General features: G+C 50.0%; 1 protein-coding gene across 1 annotated transcript; it reads right to left on the bottom strand.

Moving 5' to 3' along the window:
- Window positions 1-4,603: 4,603 nt before the first annotated feature.
- Window positions 4,604-21,962, bottom strand: TOR3A (torsin family 3 member A). Its single transcript, XM_080824657.1, has 6 exons — window positions 21,430-21,962; window positions 19,678-19,791; window positions 18,555-18,820; window positions 16,715-16,893; window positions 6,189-6,313; window positions 4,604-5,731 (listed from the first exon to the last, which is right to left on the bottom strand). Exons 1-6 carry the CDS (start codon window positions 21,665-21,667, stop codon window positions 5,481-5,483), a joined length of 1,173 nt encoding a protein of 390 aa, XP_080680783.1. The 5' UTR covers window positions 21,668-21,962; the 3' UTR covers window positions 4,604-5,480.
- Window positions 21,963-21,976: the final 14 nt, after the last annotated feature.

The raw sequence follows: 21,976 nt of genomic DNA, 5'->3' as shown, positions 1-21,976 counted from the left end.
TTTCCGGGCTGTGCAATGGGCCACCTGTGCAGAGCGTCTACCCAGGTGACTAAGACAGCACCCAAGTCTGTCTCACTTGAAGTTTACTGCAGTGTCCAAAAAAAGTTTACCTGCTCTGGGGCTGCTGTTTCTCATGCCATACCGGAGGTGTAGGTTTTATCTTGAGATAACATGTGTAAAGTGGTATTTCCTTCATTTCTGAGTCTGTACCCTAGAGCCCAAGAGCAGGACATTAGGGAAGGCTCCACCCTATGATAGGGTAGGAAGACCGCATGCTTCTCCCTGGGTGAGGAGGCCAAGGCAGGTCATCCTGATTCTAGGATGACTTGGAGTGGTAAAGGTCACTCTGAGGATTGTGCCTTCAAAGATGAGTTTTATGCATTTTGTGGAGGAGGGACGTGTAAGCTGGGTTGATGGTGTACAGTTAGTGAGCTAGAACGGATTAGGTGGCTCAGTGCTGCAGTCAGTGAGAGTCCCTGCTTGAGCTGTCGCCAACCACCCCCCCGCCACAGGATGCTGATGTGACAGACTGCACTTTTCTCCAGCCCACTTGGTGAGCTGGGGCAAGGCTGCTCTCACTGCACCCTTCCCTCCCTCCAAGTGCACATCTTTGCTCTTGTGTACAGTTATGAATCTGAAACTGTTCACGTCTGTTAGAGAGCTTACATCCTTTAACTTTCCCATTGTTGAGTACACATACTGAGCACAGTAGCAAGGCCCTGGTAATGGCCCAAGGTCACAGATGGCGTGTGAACAGATCTAACCTGCAGACCATCGGAAGGAAAGTGTGTCTCCTTTAAGTCGAAAGCCTAACCTCCACTTTGTCCTCAGACTACACCCCATACATGCCCTCTGTATGTGTTCTGTGAAAACCTTTGTTCATCATTTTACTCAGAGGAGCAAGTTTCTGGGTCCTGCATATCCCTCCAAGTTGCTGAGCTGTACACACAGGGCTTGAGGTCTGGGAGTGTTGTAGTCAGTTCCTCAGGACATGGTGGCGATGAACTGTCCAACACTAGTGGGCTTCAGGAAAGGAAATAGTCCGTATCATTGAAGCTTGCTTATTGAGTTCTTTTTCTGAGCCTCAAGATAGGAGTTTCAAATGCTGTAATTAAGCAGCATAAACTTCAGTTGGAGAATGGGACTTCTTCTAGTTAATAAAAATTCCACATGTAAGGATAGCTTTCATCAGTTGTGACACAACAGTAACACAGATATGCCAAATAAATTTCTTTTTGATTCAGAAGATCTTGCAGGATCCTGTAGGGCTTTAGGGTCCTCACTGTTGAATCCCAAATACTGTTCTGCGCGATTCAGAAGCACCATACCATGTATTGAGAGTTGGCAAGAATGCCCGGAGACTGAGATTTTTCTGGTAGGCGAGGGCCAGGTAAGCCAGCTTGCCTCCATTTTGACAAGCCATTTTTCACTGTGGACACTGTTGGAATTCCATTATGAGAGAAATATTCTGTGATCTTAAGAAATCACCTTGGTTAGGGCGATTGTCCTTGGGAGAAATTAGTATTCAGAAACTAGAAAAGACAGTGAGGTACTCAGAGTTCTTTAGGGCATATGTTTGAAAATGCTCATCTCTCAGATCTGTGTAGAGGGTACGTGTTCTGTCCACATTCTGTACCTGCACCATTGTTGTGCTGAGAAATGAGGGGAGTCGGTGAAAGAGGGGTTACTCAGATCTTTCCCCGCGATGAACAGAAACTGTGCCCTGGTTTGGTGTGTTGGCCACAACCAGGCTGACTGAGCTGTGTATGCATCCTCAGAACCCCCGTCTCCTGGGTAGACCCCACACTTTTCCTTCTTGCAATCTGATTCTGTAATGACTATCAGTGGAGAAACCCAGTTTTATGCTTGTCAAAAAGAAGTTTGAACATTTTATGGTGGTTGACAAAACTTTGTCCTAAAACCCATGATTCAGTCTTTAAAACTTGTTTAGCGTTTATACCAAAGGTCACACTCCACAGGTGTATGCGTGGTGGGTGCACGGGGGTGAGGCCTGGAGGGCCTGGCACTGTGTGTACCGCTGAGGGGACACAGTGAGACAATATGGGATGTCATTGAAAACACATCAATCATGGGTCACACTACCAGTGTTGTCAGGTGTTTGTTCTTGTAATATATTTTCAGGTGTTTTGTTTTTCTAATTTAATTCTCTCACCCTGTTGTCTGACTGTGAACTGCTAACAGTGTTAAACTTGATGTAAATAAATGAGGCCCTTGAAAGGGGAATGCTGTCTGCCTGTTGTCTCACAAGGCTTGCCAACTTGTGTTTTATTTTAAATAAAGGTTGCAATATTTTATTGGCAAAGTGGCTTCTGATCGGAGTGTTTCTCCCACAGTTTTAACTGAGAGGGACTCTGTGCAAGATGTATCTTTCCCCACAGCAAAATAGAAGTCTGTAAGGTAAAGAAGCTGGTTTTAGCGATGTCCCTCTGGCACATTGTTTCGATTGTCCTCTGTGGGAGTGAATGCTCATTCTTCGACGGAGTACACCTTTTGGAAATGGCCAAAGGCATCACTGGACCCTAACAGGTACATACAGTGGGCAGTGTGTGTATGTGCACGTGGGTATCTAACATACGGTGACTGTGAAGGGAGATTTAATTCTCTCAGAGTCTGTTCTGAAAAAGTGTAAGTGTGTGTGTTTTTAATTATCCAAGTGCCAATTGTATTATTAGGTATTTTTAAATTTTTTAAATTTATTTATTTCTATTTATTTTTTTAGAAAGGTATTTTTTTAAAAGATTTTTCATTTATTCATTTGACAGATCACAAGAGGTAGAGCAGCAGGCAGAGGGGGAGGGAGAAGCAGGCTCCCGTTGAGCAGGGAGCCCGACACGGAGCTCGGTTCCAGGACCCTGGGATCATGACCCAAGCTGAAGGTAGCCACTTACCCAACTGAGCCTCCCAGGCACCTTGTTTCTGAAAAAGTTTTGAGCCAAAGTAGCATTAATAAAGCACGTATAGAATGTCGGAACATTCTACTCTAGCTTGACTTGGTCTTCAGTTTTTTTTGAAAACGTTCATCGCATTTAGAAGTACCACTGTAATTAGGTCGGAGTAGGCTGTATTCATGGCGCGCACACCTAAGGTCCGGTTGGAAGGGCTGTTCAACATCCCCTTGCACACCAGTCGCGCTCCCCCTGCAGTCCTTTCCTCCTGCCCAGTTTTGGTGTAGTTGGGAAATCCCGTTTTAGAGTTTCTGGAGGAGAACCTCCCATTGTGATTTTCTTCCTCTCTTGTATTGTTTGTAACATCCCACACAGCTGAGGAAATCTGTTGTAGGAACAAGTCATGAAAACGAGGGAGCTGGAGGCAGACTGCCTGGGTTGAGCCCCTCCAGCCCACTGACTAGCTCTGTGACTTTGTGCACGATCTTTTACCTCTCAGAGCCTCGATGTCCTCATCACCAAAGTCAGCGTTAACGATGACATGAACAAATGGCTCTGAAGTGCTCAGCACAGGGCATGCAGGGCCCGTGGGAGGTCCTCAAGTGTTGGCTCCTGACAGCAGACTTCAGCTGGGGTTGTGCAGACTAGTGGGGCCGGGGGTTAGGGGGAGGTCCCGCCTTGGCTTGGAGTATGGTGCCAACTGACAGCAGTTTTATTAGATTGTCCTTTACTAGACACCAAAGCTCTGTGTCCTGAGCACTTTATAAAGATGGATTTGAGATCCTCACAGCAGCTCTGCGAGCGAAGTGCAGGGACAGAGGCAGAAAGCAAGGTTCGGCTGCGGTCCGCGGCCTTCTGTGGTCTCACGGCACTAAGCAGCTGAGCACCGGGGAAGTGTGCGAGGCCACTGCGTCCTGCTGCCTGCCTTCGTCCCTCACATGCAAGCAGGTCACACCCTCTGTTTATGCCATCAGCTGTGGTAAGCTGGTGCTAAAGGATGGCAGCGGGTGTGTGGCTCTGAGACTGAAAGATAGAAAGTATACCTTGTAAAGTATCTATTACGGGGGTGCCCGGCTGGCCCAGTCGGTGGAGCGTCTGCCTTCGGGTCACGATCCCAGGCTCCTGGATTTGTCCTTGGATCAGGTCTTGGGCCGGCTCCCTGCTCAACAGGGAGCCTGCTTCTCCCTCTCTGTCTACCACCCTGACTCCTGCATGCTGCCTTGCAAAAAAAATCTAAAAAAAATCGTATTTACAGAGTGTGGAGCTGGGGTTGTAACAGGATCAGGTGGGCTGCGTCTTCTTCCCAAAATAGTCTAGACTGAGACACCGAGCCAGTGGCTAACACTGCCCCCCCCCACACACCCAGCCCGTGTTATTGTGGAGTGAAGCCAAGCTTTTGTCCCGTGGTTAGTGAGAAGAAGTACCTTCAATCACCTATTTGCACACTGAGAAGGTAATGTGGCTTAGGCTGCAGGAACTCCCTGACCTTGAGACAGTGTGTAAATGAATGCAGTCAAGTGCTCAGTGGGAGAGAGCCCGAAGCTTTGTTTTTCCAGGGCTAAACGGAAGAGGGTTGGGGAGGGCTTTAAATAAGGGAATACTTGAGGTGATGACAAAAGTAAGAGAAAGACCTGTGTGTGATTCCAGAAAAGCAAAAGAACCAAGAGCAGGGAAAAGACAAAACGCACATCCCCTGTGTCTAGAAACACAATGTTCGCATTTATACATGGCCATTCTAACCTCAAAAATGAAAACTTTTTACAGCTGGGAGCCCGGGAGTGGCGCTTCCGCGTACAGGAGCACGATGCCGTGAGAGGCTCTTCAGTAAGAGGCTGAAGTAATAGCTTGGCTGCTGCGTGAGGCCACGGGAAGTGACGTGGTCTCACCAGAGTTTTGGTGAGTGAGCATGACGACCAGGTCTCAGTAAGAAAGCAGGCCGAGGGTTTTAGAAAAATACAAACTTTTAATCTTTACACATGACACAGCCATGTCAAAGCCGCTTACTTAAATTTTTCTTTTAAATCTAAGAGAGCAAGTCTTAACCTCCACTGACATCATATAAATTATAAAAAATTATTCCTCTGTATACTTTTTCTTCAGCCTGAGGCTCTCTGCTGATCTGCAGACAGAAGCTGCTCAGCCCCCCTCTGGGAACAACTTGAAAGCTAAGACCCCAGCCTGCACACCTGAGGTGCAGCCTGGCCGCTGCCAAGCAGAACCTGATTCTCCCTTCCCTGTCAGGGAGGACCCCGTGACCTCCGGCCTCACGCCCAAGTCCAGGCAGCTGCAGGCAAGAGTGGAGATGCCAGCGAGGCCTTGGGACTCAATCTGGCCTGTGGCTTTCTCCAACCACCTGGCCCACGTTTTGGAATGTGGCTCTTTAAGGCACCAAGTGATAAAAAGTATTGGCTCTGTTTCTGACTTAAGGCCTTCCTTTTTACACACGTTTTGTGTGTCAGTGATGGCTGGAGGCCAGCCTACCCTTGCTGCCCTTAGAGTCCCTGACAGTCCCTGACCCACCCCAGGGTCCCATTGGTGAAAGACAGGCAGTTGCAGGAAGTCCTCCTCTAGCCCTCAAGGGAGAAAATAATTAATTCTCTGAGAAATAGATTTGCAGCCCTGAGAAGAGAAGAGTTGCTCCTCCTTGGGGAGATACACCATCATCTTGGCAACTTGGTCCAGGGCTGCTTCTGTGTACGGGAGTCCCTGGCTCAGGAAAGCGTCGCGCGCGCACAGTCTCACGTGGCGGTACTCCAGTGGCAGGAAGGGGATGAAGAAGTCAATCAGGTTTTCCTTGACAAGACTGCTGTGGCCAAAGCCAGTGTCTGAAACGGAGACCAGAGTTACATGGTGCCCACCCTGGGGCTGACCCCAGCTGGAGTTTTAAGGTGTCCATCCCCAACCCTAAAGCTCATGTCAGGAACTACAGAGCCACGTCTCCTTTGAGGGAAAGCGTGCCCCGCTAACTCCAAATCACTGCGTGCAGGTTTACGGTTTTGTTTCACAGCAGAAAGCAGGAGGTAGCTGCTGGTGCGAACCACTGAGCTCACAGACGCTCTTGCTCAAGGGCCACTGCCTGGGTTTCCAGGGCTGGGGCAACTACTGTCAAAGCCTTCTCAGGAAAAGGAGTTTAGCTTTCCTAGACCGTCTCATGTGTCTTTCTGGAGCTGACAGTGAGGTGTTGTGGGGTGTATTCTCTGGGCCTTGTCCCACTCAGGAGCCCACATCCTAGCCCAGAGGCCCTCACGCCCAAGCCGTCCCCAGAGGCTGGGAGCCACTTACCCGTGGACTCCGCAATCTCGGCCTGGAGCTGAAGCGCCAGCTGGTCCAGCTTGATTTCTTCCCGGGTCCCTCCGGCCTGAAGCAGATTCAGGACAGCTGCATTGATGGTACTGCCTCCAAGGTTACTGAAAGAAACAAGAGCTTGGAGCACATTTTATTCTTTTTGTATTTAGCTATACGGACCACTGAGGCTGTGCATTGGTGACTGGAAGAATGGAAGTCAAGGGGCTTCTCTTCCAGGAGATCTTGTCACAACCCAAAGTCACACAGAAGACACTGTCTTCCTGCCTCACTCCCTTTTGACACACACACAGGCCACTCAGGCAGGGCGCACAGCGATGGGATGATGTGGGGCTTTCCCTTGACCTCTGTAGGGAAGGGGAGGCTTGTGATTCCGGGACTGAGTGGCAGGTGCTAATGGAGGAGCACCTAAGGCCCAGGGCAATGACTTAAGAGGGAGGATGAGGCTTCTGAGTGTAAGCAGACCAGCCAGTGATCTCCAGACCAGGCAGCGTGTGTGTCCCGGCCTGGATGACCAGAGGGCTTGTCGGCTTCAGGGCCGGGAGCAGCAGAGCCCCGAAGGCAGGTGGAGGCTACCGTCTGCCGCACACACAGAAGTTAGCTTATAAACCGAAGATAACCACTGAAGGGGTATGAACGTGGGAGTGCAGGGTGGTGGGTTACCTGATTTGCTTTACCTCCTAAGAAGGTCATTCTAGAGCCACAGAGGTTGAATTGAAGAGGCAGGGTATTACAGAAAGCAAGGCGGGAGCTTTCTGCAGCAGTCCATGTTTAGAGGTAGAGAGAAGGACTGAAGAATTAGTTTAGGAGGCCCAACCGCCAGGCCCCTGTGACTGATGGATGTGAGAAGTGAGGGCAAGGAAGTCATCAAAACACACAAGCATCTGTCGGGAGCTGCCCGCTGTCCCCCAGCTGCTGACAAGTGGTATGAATGTTGACGGGAACGGTAGGGACAGGCTAGGAAGGCCTAGCCAGGTCCTCCCCGCATACGCTGCAGGCAGCCACGATTCCATCAGCGGAGGCAAGCACTGTCCCCTGCCGAGGGGTTGCCCCACCCTGCATTCCCCTTGGGCAAGGGGAGGTGGACACGGGTTGGCTGGAGGGCAGGCAGCCAGGAGAGGGGGGGGGGCACTTATCCAGTCCCCGGAGCAGGGACTGCCATGCTTGCTGCTCAGTAAACATTATTTAACGAATTGCCGTGTCTGCACATTTGTCTACACCGTTTCCATCTCTCGCCTCAATTTCTCTTCTTGTTTTGTCCCACAGCCCATGTCTTCTTTCTCTTTGTAATGGACGGCTTTTATCTCAGACAGACACTGGGCCCCCTCTCTGTTCACCTGCCCTAGTCTTCAGCTCCTCAGGACTGTCCCTCTGGCCCCAGGATTGCTCTGGTAGAGAGCTGGGGTCTTCCCGGAGCACCTCTGTTGTCCACATCATCCCAGGTCCGAGGCTGCTGAGGGGTCTGAAGGCTCCTCTGGAGCCCAGCCCATCCCCTGGCTCCCGGCCAGGACAACAGGTTCTCCTCCCAGCCCTTAGTCCTAAAACTCCAAAGGAAGGGGACTCCAAAGGCCGCTCCAGAACTCTTAAACCCCAACCCTAATTGCTAAGTCTTTCTTAAAGAAGAGATGTAAACACTCTGTTACTAATCTCTCAGCCTCAGTGTCCTCATTTGTGAAATTGGACCAATTTCAGATTGCCCCCTTACGTCACCTTAGGTTCATTGGTCAACAAATACACATTTCTACAGGACCATGAACGATTTACAATTGGAATTTACAATTCCATGAACAATTTACATTCATATTCTTTTAATTGTTCAAAGTCCTTCCTCTTCTTTTGCTGACAACAGCCCGAAGAGAACAGACATCAATCACCCTTTCACTGTACTGATTCACTGAGGACAGAGCACTGATCTCCAGAGTTCCACAACCCTATTCCAGGAACATCTTCTAGAATGGTAGGGACAGGTGAAAGTCCTCTGTGTTAGTGGAGGCCCTCAAGCCTGGCGCCCAGGACTCCCCTGCTCCAACTAATGCCAGCACAGGGGAGACTGCGATGCCCCTCGCACCTCACTGCAAGCAACACGGTTAGGAGTTCTCTCAGGATTAAACTGCTGGCCTTAAACAAATGTGACTTGTTCTCACCAATGGTTTGAATCAGCCCTGCTTTCCTTTCACACACAAAAGCACTCAGCACATGGGTGCAGGCATCAAATCCAGAGACTCAAATACGGTCTTCCCCGACCCATCCCTAGGATACAGACAGTCCCCAACTTAGGAATGTTCTACTTGACAAGGGTGCAAAAGCAGTAAGCATTCAGAAGAAATCTCACTTTGAATTTCGATCTTCTTCTGGGCTAGCGATGCACACGGTACGATCCTGACTTGTGATGCCGGGCAGCAGACACGCAATCACAGAGGCTGGCAAGTGACACCTGCACAACCATGCTGTTTCTGTCCATGTGACTTTCAGCCAATGACATGAGATAGTTCTAACACTTGGTTAGAAGACAGGCTTTGTGTTGGAGGATTTTGCCCACCTGCAGGCTAATGTGTATGTTGTGAGCACATTTAAAGTAGGCTAGGCTGAGCATAATGTTTGGTAGGTTAGGTGTGTTAAATACATTTTCAACTTACAATAAGCTCACTGGGCCACAATCCCACTGCAAACTGAGGAAGGTCTGTACCTGGAAACCTTCAGGGCTTAAAAGTGCTGCTTTCTGGACACATGGGGGCAGGGGTGAGGCTGGTGTGGAGGTGCACAGTCAGCCTGGCCAGCCTGAGGACTCTGGGTGGGGGCACCCAGGCCTGTCAAACTCCACTGCTTCTCCTAGGCCGGGTCCAGGCCTGCCCCAAAGCCACCAGAACTGGACACCATGTCCTCGTGGGTCCTGTCACAGGTGTGCATCCTCCCCAGGGGGTTCCTCCTGGAGGGCTGGCACAGCGTCTCCATCCCTAGCAAGTGTGGGCCCCACAGGGCGGCTCTCCCCAGCCACAGCCACCACCCCCAGCCTCATGTCTGTTCCCTGGTGACTGCCTGGCTTCGGACAGTGCACAGAGGCCACATCACTTGGGGAAAGGGCAGGGCTAGAGGGGACTAGGGCACTGCCCACAGGTCAATGACTAAAATAGTACAAAGGCAAATGTTTGCCCCGAGAGCACAAGTTCACCTGGGTCGCATTAGGAAATGCTGGTCCTGGCAAAAGTGAGGGCTTTCCAAGCTGAGAACTGAGCAGGAAGGGCAGCACCTTGGCATCACAGCTCAAGTCAGGGAAAGGTCAGATTCTCTCTCTGCTTTTCTTTTATAAATCACCTTTGGGGAGAGGGGTGCCTGGGGGGCTCAGCCAGTTAAACGTCTGCCTTTGGCTCAGGTCATGGTCCTGGAGCTGGTGTTGGGCAACCTCCCCAGTAGGAAGCCTGCTTCTCCCTTTGTCCCTCAGCGTGCTTGTGCTCTCTCTCACTCTCAAATATTTTTTTAAAAAAATAAAAAAATAAAATCCCCTTGGGAGCACTGCCCCCACCCCCCAGCACTGCACTCCTCCACAGTGCACAGTTGAGTCCGATTAGCCTTAATCATAGAACAGGAAGGGCTTGCCGTCACCACACTGAAATCCCAACAGGCCAAGTTTCAACTGGTTTCATCTTGTCTTGTGGGTCCACAGTGACACAAGCTCTGCCTCCACACCTGGCACCTTGACACGTTCCAGCTGGATGGAAATCCAGATTCCCTATTTCTCTACCTTCATAAGGTGCACACAAAACTGAATGAAAGCCCCTAGCTGGCACGTATGTGCCTGTGGAGGAGAAGTAGTTTGAGGGGGAGGAAGCAATGGGTAACCCTTCCACTCTGAGTGCAATAACTTGCTTGTGAAGCATTTCAGGCTGAGCCCAACAGGAACCCAAACATGACCTCTAACAGATGTTGGTCAGGACTATCCCAGTTGGAGCCGCCACAAAGATAGGATTGGACAAGCTGATTTCTCAAGTCATTCTTTACAAATCCACTTCCAGAGCGTACAGGCAAACAAAACAGGTAACATATAATGGCTAAGGGATGAGTCCTGCATGATCAGGGTGCATCTCAGCACAGGTGTGAAAGCATGAGCATCATACCCTAAACATTGAGCCAGTGACTGCCTCTCGTGATCAGAGAAGAAACAGACCTCCAAGGCTGGAGAAAGAATAGGCCATTTTGGACTTAGTGGGGTACCATCCTCCAACGGGGTCTACCTTGGGAATTTTCAAGGATAGTTTGTACTTAATTTTAAATAAATGTGATGATGGTGGAGGAGTAGGAGACCTAAATTTCTTCGGGTCCCAGGAATCCAGCTAGATAGTTGCAAGCCATTCTGAACACCTACAAACTCAACAGGAGATGGAAGAGGAGAAGAGCGGCAATTCTAGGAATAGAAAAGTGAACACTTTCTGGAAGGTAGGACATGCGGAGTAGTGAATCCGAGGTGATACATGGGAAGGTAGACCATGGTGGGGAGGGGCCAGCTCCCGGCAAGCAGGAGAGCAGCAGAGCACAAAATTGGAACTTTTAGAAGTTGGCTCCACTGAAGGATGTTGCTCCAGAGGCTAAGTGGGGAGTGGAGCCCTCTTAGGGACAGTGTGGTCTCAGGACCTGTGGGGTCATTAAAACACCAGGGGTGTCCGAGTGTGACAGAGCTCCCAGGTATAGGAGCAAAGAAGCTGCCTGCCGAGATGGAGCCTAGGAGTAAGCTCTCAGCTCGGGGTTACCATCAACCATGATCTGAGGCACAGTCAACAAGTAGCAGCAGATCTGGGGAGACTCACCTTCCTCCTCCGGGAGGAGCGGTGCAGCAAAAATCTGCTATGGATGGGTCAACCAGGGAATTAAGGAAGAATTTAAAAAATTCATGGAAACGAATGAAAATGAAAACAAAGCTGTTCAAAATCTTTGGGATGCAGCAAAAGCAGTCCTAAGAGGAAAGTATATAGCAATATAAGCCTTTCTCAAGAAACAAATATACAACCTAACTCTACACCTAAGGAAGCTGTAGAAAGAACACCAAATAAAGCCTAAACCCAACCGAAGAAGAGATATAATAAAGATCAGAGCAGAAATCAATGAAATAGAAACCAAAAAAACAATAGAACAAATCAACAAAACTAGGAGCTGGTTCTTTGAAAGAATTAGTAAGAGTGATAAACCCCTGGCCAGACTTATCAAAAAGAAAAGAGAAAGGACCCAAATTAATAAAATCATGAATGAAAGAGGAGATATCACAACACCAAAGAAATACAAATAATTATAAGAATGAGCAACTATACACCAGCAAATTTGACAACCAGGAAGAAATGGATGCATTCCTAGAGATGTATGAACTATCAAACCTGAACCAGGAAGAAACAGAAAACCTGAACAGACCCATAACGAGCAAGGAAATTGAAGCAGTAATCAAAAATCTCCCAACAAGAGCCTTGGGCCAGAAGGCTTCCCAGGGGAATTCTACCAAACATTTAAAGAAGAATTCATACCTATTCTGAAACTGTTACAAAAAACAGAAATGGAAGGAAAACTTCCAAACTCATTTTATGAGGCCAGCATGACCTTGATCCCAAAGCCAAACAAAGACCTCATCAAAAAGGGGAATTACAGACCAATATCCCTGATGAACATGGATGCAAAATTCTCACCAAATACTAGCTGAGAGGATCCAACAGTACATTAAAAGGATTATTCACCATGACCAAGTGGATTTATTCCTGGGTTGCAAGGTTGGTTCAACATCTGCAAATCAATCAATGTGATACAATACATTAATAAAAGAACAAACAAGAACCATATGATACTCTCAATAGACGCTGAAAAAGCATTTGACAAAGTACAGCATCCTCTCTTGATCAAAAGTCTTCACAGTGTAGGGATAGAGGGTACATATCTCAGTATCATAAAAGTCATCTATGAAAAACCCACAGCGAGTATCATTCTCAGTGGGGAAAAACAGAGCTTTCCCCCTGTGGTCAGGAACACGGCAGGGCTGTCCACTATCACCACTACTATTCCACATAGTACTAGAAGTCCTGGCCTCAGCAATCAGACAGCAAAAAGAAACAAAAGGCATCTGAATTGGCGAAGTCAAACTCTCACTCTTCGCAGATGATATGATACTTTATGTGGAAAACCCAAAAGACTCCACTCTAAAACTGCTAGAACTCATACAGGAATTAAGTGTCAGGATATAAAACCAATGCACAGAAATCAGTTGCATTTCTATACACCAACAACAAGACAGTAGAGAAATTAAACAGCCGATCCCATTTACAGTTGCATCCAAAGCCATAAGCTACCTAGGAATATATCTAAACAAAAAGGCAAAGAATCTGTACTCAGAAAACTAAAATACTCATGAAAGAAATTGAGGAAAACACAAAGAAATGGAAAAACATTCCATGCTCATGGACTAGAATAAGAAATATTGTGCAAATGTCTATGCTACCTAAAGCAATCTACACATTTAATACAATCCCTATCAAAATACCACCAATTTTTTCCAAAGAAATTGAATAACTAATCCTAAAATTTGTATGGAACCAGGAAAGATCCCGAATAGTGAGAGGAATGTTGAAAAAGAAAACCAAAGTTGAGGGGTGCCTGGGTGGCTCAGTGGGTTAAAGCCTCTGCCTTCGGCTCAGGTCATGATCTCAGGGTCCTGGGATTGAGCCCCACATCGGGCTCTCTGCTCAGCAGGGAGCCTGCTTCCCCCCCACCTCTGCCTGCCTCTCTGCCTACTTGTGATCTCTGTCAAATAAATAAATAAAAATCTTAAAAAAAAAAAAAAAGAAAGAAAACCAAAGTTAGTGGCATCACAATTCCAGACTTCAATTACAAAGCTGTCATCATCAAGACAGTATGATACTGGCACAAAAACAGACACATAGATCAATGAAACAGAACAGAGAGCTCAGAAATGGATCCTCAACTCTATGGTCAACAAATCTTCGACAAAGCAGGAAAGAATGTCCAATGGAAAAAAAAGAGTCTCTTCAACAAATTGTGCTGTGAAGATTGGACAGACACATGCAGAAAAATGAAACTGGACCATTTCCTTACATCACACACAAAAATAGACTCAAAATGGATGAAAGACAGGAATCCATCAAAATCAAAATCCAACAAAATCAGAATCCATCAAAATCAAAATCCTTGAGGAGAATACAGGCAGCAACCTCTTCGACCTCAGCTGCAGCAACTTCTTCCTCAAAACATCACCAAAGGCAAGGGAAGCAAGGGCAAAAATGAACTACTGGGACTTCATCAAGATCAAAGGTTTTTGTACAGCAAAGGAAACAGTCAACCAAACCAAAAGACAACCAACAGAATGGGAGAAGGTATTTGCAAATGACATGTCAGATAAAGGGCTAGTATCCAAAATCTATAAAGAACTTATCAAACTCAACACCCAAAGAACAAATAATACAATCAAGAAATGGGCAGGGGCCCCTGTGTGGCTCACTGGGTTAAGCCTCTGCCTTCAGCTCAGGTCATGATCTCAGGGTTTGAGCCCCACACTGGGCTTTCTGCTCAGTGGGGAGCCTGCTTCCCCCTCTCTCTGCCTGCCTCTGTGTCTACTTGTGATCTTTCTCTGTGTGTCAAATAAATAAATAAAATCTTAAAAAAAAAAAAAGAAATGGGTAGAAGACACGAACAGACATTTCTGCAAAGAAGACATCCAAATGGCTAACAGACCCACGGAAAAGAGCTCCACATCACTCAGCATCAGGGAAATCCAAATCAAAACCACAGTGAGATACCACCTCACACCAGTCAGAATGGCTAAAATGAGCAAGTCAGGAAACGACAGATGTTGGCGAGGATGTGGAGAAAGGGAAACCCTCCTACACTGCTGGTGGGAATGCAAGTGGTGTAGCCACTCTGGAAAACAGTATGGGGGTTCCTCAAAAAGTTGAAAACAGAGCTACCCTACAACTCAGCAATTGCACTACTGGGTATTTACCCTGTAGATACAAATGTAGTGATCCGAAGGGGCACCTGCACCCCAATGTTTTTAGCAGCAATGTCCACAATTGCCAAACTATGGAAAGAGCCCAGATGTCCACTGACAGATGAATGGATAAAGAAGATGTGGTATGTACGTACACACACACACACACACACACAGAGGAATACTGTGCAGCCATCAAAAAACTGAAATCTTGCCATTTGCAACGACATGGATGGAACTAGAGGGTATTATGCTAAGCGAAATAAGTCAATCAGAAAAGGACAATTATATGATCTCACTGATATGAGGAATTTGAGAAACAAGACAGAGGATCATAGGGGAAGGGAGGGAAAAATGAAACAAGACAAAACCAGACAGGGAGACAAACCATAAGAGACTCTTAATCTCAGGAAACAAACTGAGGGTTGCTGGGGGGTGGAGGGAGGAGGGATAGGTGGCTTGATGGCCACTGGGAAGGGTATGTTCTATAGTGAGGAAAAAATTTTTTTTTCAACAAATGTGTTGGTTTGAAAACTTAACGCCCTTTTAAGAAGGGACTCACAGTATGAGAGTTATATTCCAAACTATATTACAAAACCACAATAATCAACACAGTACAGTACTGGCATAAAAAGACACATAGATCAGTGGAACAAAATAGCCCAGAAATAAACCCATGCACATATGGTCAATTAGTTTATGACAAAGGAGCCACGACTAGACAATGGGGAAAGGACAGTCTCTTCAATAAATGGTGTTGGGAAAACTGAACAGCCACATACCGAATAATTAAACTGGACCACTACCTCCACACAAAAATTAACTCCAAATGGATTAGTCTTAAATGTAAGACCTGAAACCGTAAAAGTCTTAGAAGAAAACAGGCAGTAAGCTGTCTGGCATCAGTCTTGGCAATGATTTCTTGGATGTGAAACCAAAAGCAAAAATAAGCAAGTGGGACTACATCCTAAAAAGTTCTGCATAGCAAAGGACACCAACGAAATGAAAAGGCAACCTACAGAATGGGAGAAAATATTTGCAAATCATATATCTGATAAGGGTTAATATCCAAAAAATATAAAGAGCTCATATAACTCAGTAACAAAAAATAATCTGATTAAAAATGGGTACAGGATCCGAATAGACGTTTTTCCAAAGGAGGCATACAGATGGCCAACAGGTAGATGAAAAAGCACTGAACAACAATGTCATCAGGGAAATGCAAATCAAAAGCACAATGAGATACCACCTCACATGAGTGAGAACGGCTACAACCAAAAGACCGGAAATACCAAATGTTACTGAGGATGTGGAGGAAAGGGAACCCTTGTGCCCTGGGATGGGAACGTAACTTGGTGCAGGCACTGTGGGAAATACTATGGAGGTTCCTCAGAGCTAAAGGTAAAATTACCCTATGATCTAGCAGTTCCACTTCTGGGGATTTATCCAAAGATAATGAAAATACTCAAAAAGATAATATACATGTCTCCATGTTCTTTGCAGCATTGTTTACATTAGCCAAAATATGGGAACAACCTCAGTGCCCACTGATGGATGATGAAAATGTGCTACACACACACACACACACACACACAGACAGTATTATTCATAAAATTTCATAAAACATGATGAAATCTTGCCATTTGCAACAACAACCCTGACAGCATCATGTGAGATGAGATGAAGTAAGTCAGAGAAAGACAAATTCTGTACGATCCCACTTATATGTGGACTCTTGGCAACAAGACCAGCAGCGAACCAAGCTCACAGATACGGAGAACAGACGGCTGGTTGCCAGAGGCGGTGGCGGTGAGGAATGAGTAAGGTTCGGGGTGCAGAGCACAGCGGGGCTACCGTAGTTCACACCGCATCGCAGACGTGAAAGCTGCCGAGGGAGCAGATCACAGTACTCATCACAGGACAAAAGTTGTGTACTTATGTATGATGACGGTGTTAACCAGACTTACTGCGATCATTGCGCAATACACGTATATACAACTAGTGAATCATGTTGCACGCCTGAAACTATGCTGTCAATTGTAGGTCAATAAAAAAGACCCCAAATCCCCAAAATGCCCTTCTAGGAGGGGAGGCCTGGCGTGTGAGCTGTCTCTCCCTGAGGAGGCTACGTATTCTAGGGAGTCCGAGGAGAGCCTCACCACCCTAAGATAGCCACGGGGGCCGGGGTGGGGAGGAGAGACGATGGACAGCTGCTCTTCCTCATCACCCGTGCCGGCGGTGGTGGGTGAGGGGTGGGAGGCAGAGTCTTTCCAGGTGCTTCGGCGGTGGAATCAGGACAGGACCCGGGAGACTACAGCCCCCCACCGTTGCTACCACCCAAGCAGCGAGGCTTCTGTTTCCTCTGCTGGAGTGTGTGTTGGTTTCCCTTGTGGAGAAGGGTCTGCGGCCCAGGGGAGCGTGGAAGCCTCCCCTCCCCCCATCAGCTGACTCCCAAGCTTGGCCCAAGCGGCACCTGGGCCAAGTCCTCCCTCCCCTCCTCCAGCCCTCCTGACTACTTTTCCTCAGACCTTACCTGAGAAAAAGAAAGATGGTTTTCGGGGACTCGACCCTGTGGTTCTTGGGGGTCTGGTGCACCAGGTGTGGCCCGAGGGCCTCTAGCAGTCCCGGATGTAGCTTTTCAGCCTCATCGAAGATGAACAGGGTCTGGTGGCAGCGCTCCTGTGTCTCCTTGATCTCACTTGTTAGCTTCTCCTGCACGGAATACAGGGAGCTGCGGGGAACTGGGGAGCAGGGGGAGGCCCAAACTCATCCTCCAGCCCTAAGGCCGCGCTTTGGCGTCTGCAATGCATCACGGGCTCCCACCAGCAGCCAATCCACACTTCTGGGGGTGGGGCTAGGGCCCACACCTCTGATGAGCTTCCCAGGTGATTCTCATGCACCCTGAGCTTTGTGGAGAGGAAGAGGGCTGGCCTGGCCTTGGAAACAGGCCCCAGTCTGCAACCTGCTTCCTGTGTTCCAGGGTGAGGTCCCATCCCAGAAGGAACCAGTCAGCCTCTCTGGGGGTAGGAGTCAGGCTCTAATATCGGGGAGACAGGCACAGCAGGTTCACGTGCCCAGAGGCGGCCAAGTCCCCTTTCTTAAACTCCCGGGTGCTCACTAGTACCCAGGCTAGACTGAGACCTCAAGGGAGAAACCTGGGGGACCTGTCTGGGACTCAGCCAACTGGCCCTTGGGGTACCCCACCCCCAGCCAGAGAGTCGAAAGCCCTCTGCAGGCTTCACCAGGAGAAAAGGGCCAGTGTCCACAACAGGTGGGTCTGTCAGCAGAGCCCCCCTCCATCCAGCTCTGGCCTCCCCAGATTCTGACCTCAGACCTGTCTCCCTAATGTGCGTGTGTGTGTGTAAGCGGAGAGTCACAGCAGTTCTGCCACAAAGCCGGTTTGTTCTTTCTGAGAAGCCCTGGCAGACTAGCCATCAGCCAACAGACCTTAGGGTACTTCACCTCTGCCCTCCAACATGCACTGAAGCGGCAGCTGACTCAGCCATCTCTATCCTTGGAACCTTATGTAATCTTCCCAGGTTAACACACTGCAAAGAGTGGAACTGAAACCCAAGACAGATGTCATGCAGCAATGACATGACATTTTGTTCATCATCTGGCTTATCTGAAATACTACATGTCTAAATGGAAGAAACCCACAAGAGCAGAGCGGCAAGGACAATTTTTGTCCCACTACTTGGCGATTTGGGGAAGACATGGAAAATCTTATATGATATGCCTCCTTGAAAAGGGCGGGGGGGCAGGATATGGGCACCTGGGTGGCTCAGTCTGTGAAGCATCTGACTCTTGATTTCAGCTCAAGTCATGATCTCAGGGTTGTGAGATCGAGCCCTGTGATGGGCTCAATGCCAGAGTGTTCCTCTCCCCTCCCTGTGCCCCACCCTCCCAAAAAAGCAGGATCTGCAACTTTCTGTCCAACGTTAATCACAATGACATAAAACCCGAAGGAAGCACAACAAAATGTGAACTGTGCTTGTGTCTGTGTGTGGAGATTCTGATAAAGTTTTTGCTTTTGTCTGTTCCACATTTCCTGCAAAATTCCCAGTACTTCAAGAACAGACAACCATCACTAGATCCTCGGTTTAAGCTCAGTGTGCGGCTGATAAGGAGACAGAGCTCAAGACGCATGGTGTTTGAGTATCAGTCTTTCCTTCACATGCTCAGAGCCTGATCTCTGTGGAATGGTGTCACCAGGGCCACCAACCCCCACAGCCAGGCTTCTCTGAGGCCACCTCCTTGCAGGGAAGGGCTGATTTCAGGCCTTCCATCCCATCCCAGAAGCCTGCTGCTCAGGTTGTCAGAGCCTCGTTTCCGTCCCTCCGGCCCAGGCCCCCAGCCCTGCCCGGCCTCACCTTGTACAGGTCCATGTACTTCGGGTGAGGAAAGTGCAGGGTGGCGATGAACGTCTTGACACAGTCGCTCTTCAGCCCATCCCGGTACAGGTTCTCTGCTAGCAGCCGCGCCACGAAGTTCTTGCCTGTGCCGGACCAGCCGTGGAACGACAGGGCCAGGGCCTTGCCTGGCCGGGGCAGCTCTAAGTAGCCCTTCACCGTGGTCAGGACCAGCTCCCGAGCCAGATGCTGGCCGTGCAGTCGCACACTTAGGTCCGATTCCAGGCCTGTGAGGGGGAAAGAGGCAGCCATGGTGAGGTCGCACAGATGTGGTCTCCCCTAGGCTCAACGACAGCAGGGAGACTGAGTACCTCTGAACATCTCTGAGCGGGGTGCTGGTGGGGGAAGCAGAGATCATCTGGCCTCAGAATAAGAAACCACTGCACACACCTTGCAGCCCAAAGGGATTCAAGGGCCATTTTCGAAGAGTTTGAGAAATCAAAATTGAATGCAGAGAGAGAAGGGAATCACCCTTCCTGAAGGTCCTGAAGACACCCCAGAACGGTTGACAGAGGGCGCTTGGGTGGCTCAGTCAGTTAAGCATCTGCCTTCAGCTCTGGTCATGATCTCAGGGTCCTGGGACCAAGCCCCCTAGGGGCTCCCTGCTCAAAGGGAAGTCTGCTTCTCCCTCTGCCCCTCTCCCCACTTGTGCGTGCACCCGCATAAGCACAAGAGCTCTTTCTCTCCAATACATAAATTAAAAAATTTAAAAAAAAAGGAATGGTTGGCAGAGTCCTGTCTGGAGGAGAAAGTCCATCCCCATGCCCAAGAGATTGCTCCCACCCAGAGATTTCGGGAACCCCTAAGTGCTTTATGGAGACAACCTCACGTGAATAAATTCAGTTCAGCAAACACCTATTGAGGGTGGCCAGTGTGTTCAAAGTCCTCTGTGAGGCCTGCCCTCCTTCCAGCCACGAGATCACAGGGTGTGGAGAGGGGTTCTGGGAGTCCCAGCAGAGACAGGGAGGCTATACTGCCAGCTGTGGGCAGGATGATGAAGGGTGCCTTGCACCCTCGCCATTCCTCCTGGACTGCCTCTCCTCCCCAAAGATCCCCAGCCCCTCAGGGCCATGCATGGTGCTACCTGTGAAGTTGTTGGAGATCCTGCAGTCCCCGCTGTCGCAGCAGGCCTGGAGGCTGCAGTACCACGAGGTCAGGATGTCCAGGTACTGCTGGCCCAACAGGGGAAGGCTCCAGCCTGGAAAAGGGGGAGCTGTGAGACGGGGACAGAGCCCAGGGCCACAGGGAAGGTAGACACGGTCTCCCTGCAACCAAGCAGAGCGGTGCTTCTTGTCCTCGGTCCTCCCTCCAGAGCTGCTCCTCACTGCTCTTCCATGGGCCTGGCTTGTGCCTGGCCAGGGAATGAGCTGGAGGGGGCACCCCCAGCTTGGAGGAAGTCGATGGCCTTGTTATGGATACAGCTCCAGCAAAGGTTCGATTTGTTCAACACGTAACGCCTTCGCCAGAAATGTAAGAAAGGCAGAGCTGCCCACAAGGAGTTCGTGCCGGTCTAGCAGGGAGACCAACAGCAGCTGGTGATGCTCATTCTGCCTACTTGCTGTGAATTCCAAAGCGATGTGATTACAGCCAACCCCAAGGGCCTCTCAATTCTTTTGTCAAATGTCAATTTGAACATATCCAGCACTAGCAAAACCACAACGAAACAAAGCCCAACCACTGGGACTTCGAAATCTTTTGATTTCAATGAAAAATGTTCACAGTACCATTGTAGGGCTACCATTAGAATAGCATTAGGGACCTAGAATTTTCGACCCAGACTGCAAGGAGCCTCAGAGAGCATCTGGTCCACAACAGTAACGTGACAGATTACCCCAGCACAGAATTTGTCACTGACCAGCGGGAACCAGAACACAGGTGTGGGGCTCGTCAGCAGCAGAAGAGAGAAGGGACTAGGGTCGTGTGCAGCCTGGGACTCTGCTGAAAGCCCAGAAGAAGGCGGGAGAGAGCAGCTCGATGGTGGGCTGGGAGACTCAAGGAAGTGTTGTAAGGGCCTAATTGGGCAGAGCAGCCCCACCTCGGTTGAACAGCCATTTTGTTGTTTATGCAGTAAAACTTAAATTGACCCTGCCCCTTTTAGGGGAACTTACTTAAAAGCAAGTGCGGGAAACCTGTCCCAGGTAACAGCCCAAATACAAGGGTGGGTCAGGTCAGGTGGAGACATTCAATCAGTGGGGGCGCATACTGTCTCCTAGTTACCAAGGTGATGGGCTAGTTTCCATAGCTACTATGGGATGAATTGTAATTCAATTAGCCACCTGTGTGTGACCACCCAACCACATGGCCTTTGCTCTATAAAAGTTAGTTTGGAAAGCAGAAAGGGGTCATCCTCTAAGGGGCGTCCCCCACCGGTCTGTTTGACGGTCGGTTTGATTCTTGATGCTTGGCACGAAATAAAGCTTTGCTTGACCTTCGCTTTGTATCAGTCTCGCTCCTTTGACCATGGACTCATTATTGGGGGACCCAACATTGGGGACCCAATGGTGTGAGCTGTCTGGAGGGGTCAAAGACGGGCTCCGAGGGCAGGGCAGCCACCCCGCGAGTCCCCTCGGCAGCCCCGGGCCCGTCTGGGTGCATGAGCGGGGGAAGGAGATGGCCTTGTTATGGATACTGGCCGGGGATGCGGCCCGGTCCTCCTGTCGCCTGGGCCGAGGCCTGGCGGGGCGGAAGGGCGGGTAGCCAGGGCGCCTACCTGCTGGCCACGGCCCGACGGCCGGGACATCGGCGCCCCACTTTCCGGGCCGGCACACATCCCCCCGCTACCCTCAACCCCCAGCCCCCGAGCCGTGGCCGGAGGAGCCCCGGCGGCCGCTCTTACCCAGGAGCCCTGCGCCAGCCTCCTCGGCGCGCTCACAGTCCTCGGGCCACACGCGGCAGCGCAGGAGCGCCCAGTACCGTCGGGAGAGGGCCGCGGCCGCCCTCAGCCGCTCGCGCAGGCCGCGGAGGGGCTCATGGGCCCCGTCCGGCGGGCTCGCGTCGTCACCGGGGTCCGGCGCGCCCGGGCGCGGCAGGAGCAGCAGCAGCAGCAGCAGCAGCGGCAGGCGCAGGCGCGGCATGGCTCTCCCGCCGTCGCTCTCGGTGGTGCCGGGGCGGCGGGCGGGCGCGCGCGGCCGGGGGTGGATGGGCACCGCCGCGGGAACCGAGGCCCAGGCGGGCGGCCCGAGCGCACCGCGGGGCCGCCCGCAGGCACCGCCCACCGCCGGGGCTCGCTTCCGGCCGCGCGTTATTCTGGGGAGCCTGAGGAGGGGCGGCCACCCGGAGAGTCCCCTCGGCAGCCCCGGGGCCCGGCGGAGGCCGGCCCGGTAAGGGCCCCAGTCTAGGCCCTGCCCCGGCGGCGGATGAGCCCCGGGCCGTGTCGCCGGGAG

Source organism: Martes martes (genome assembly GCF_963455335.1).
Source record: "Martes martes genome assembly, chromosome: 15".
NCBI lineage: Eukaryota > Metazoa > Chordata > Mammalia > Carnivora > Mustelidae > Martes > Martes martes.
This window is presented reverse-complemented; position numbering and strand designations above follow the sequence as displayed.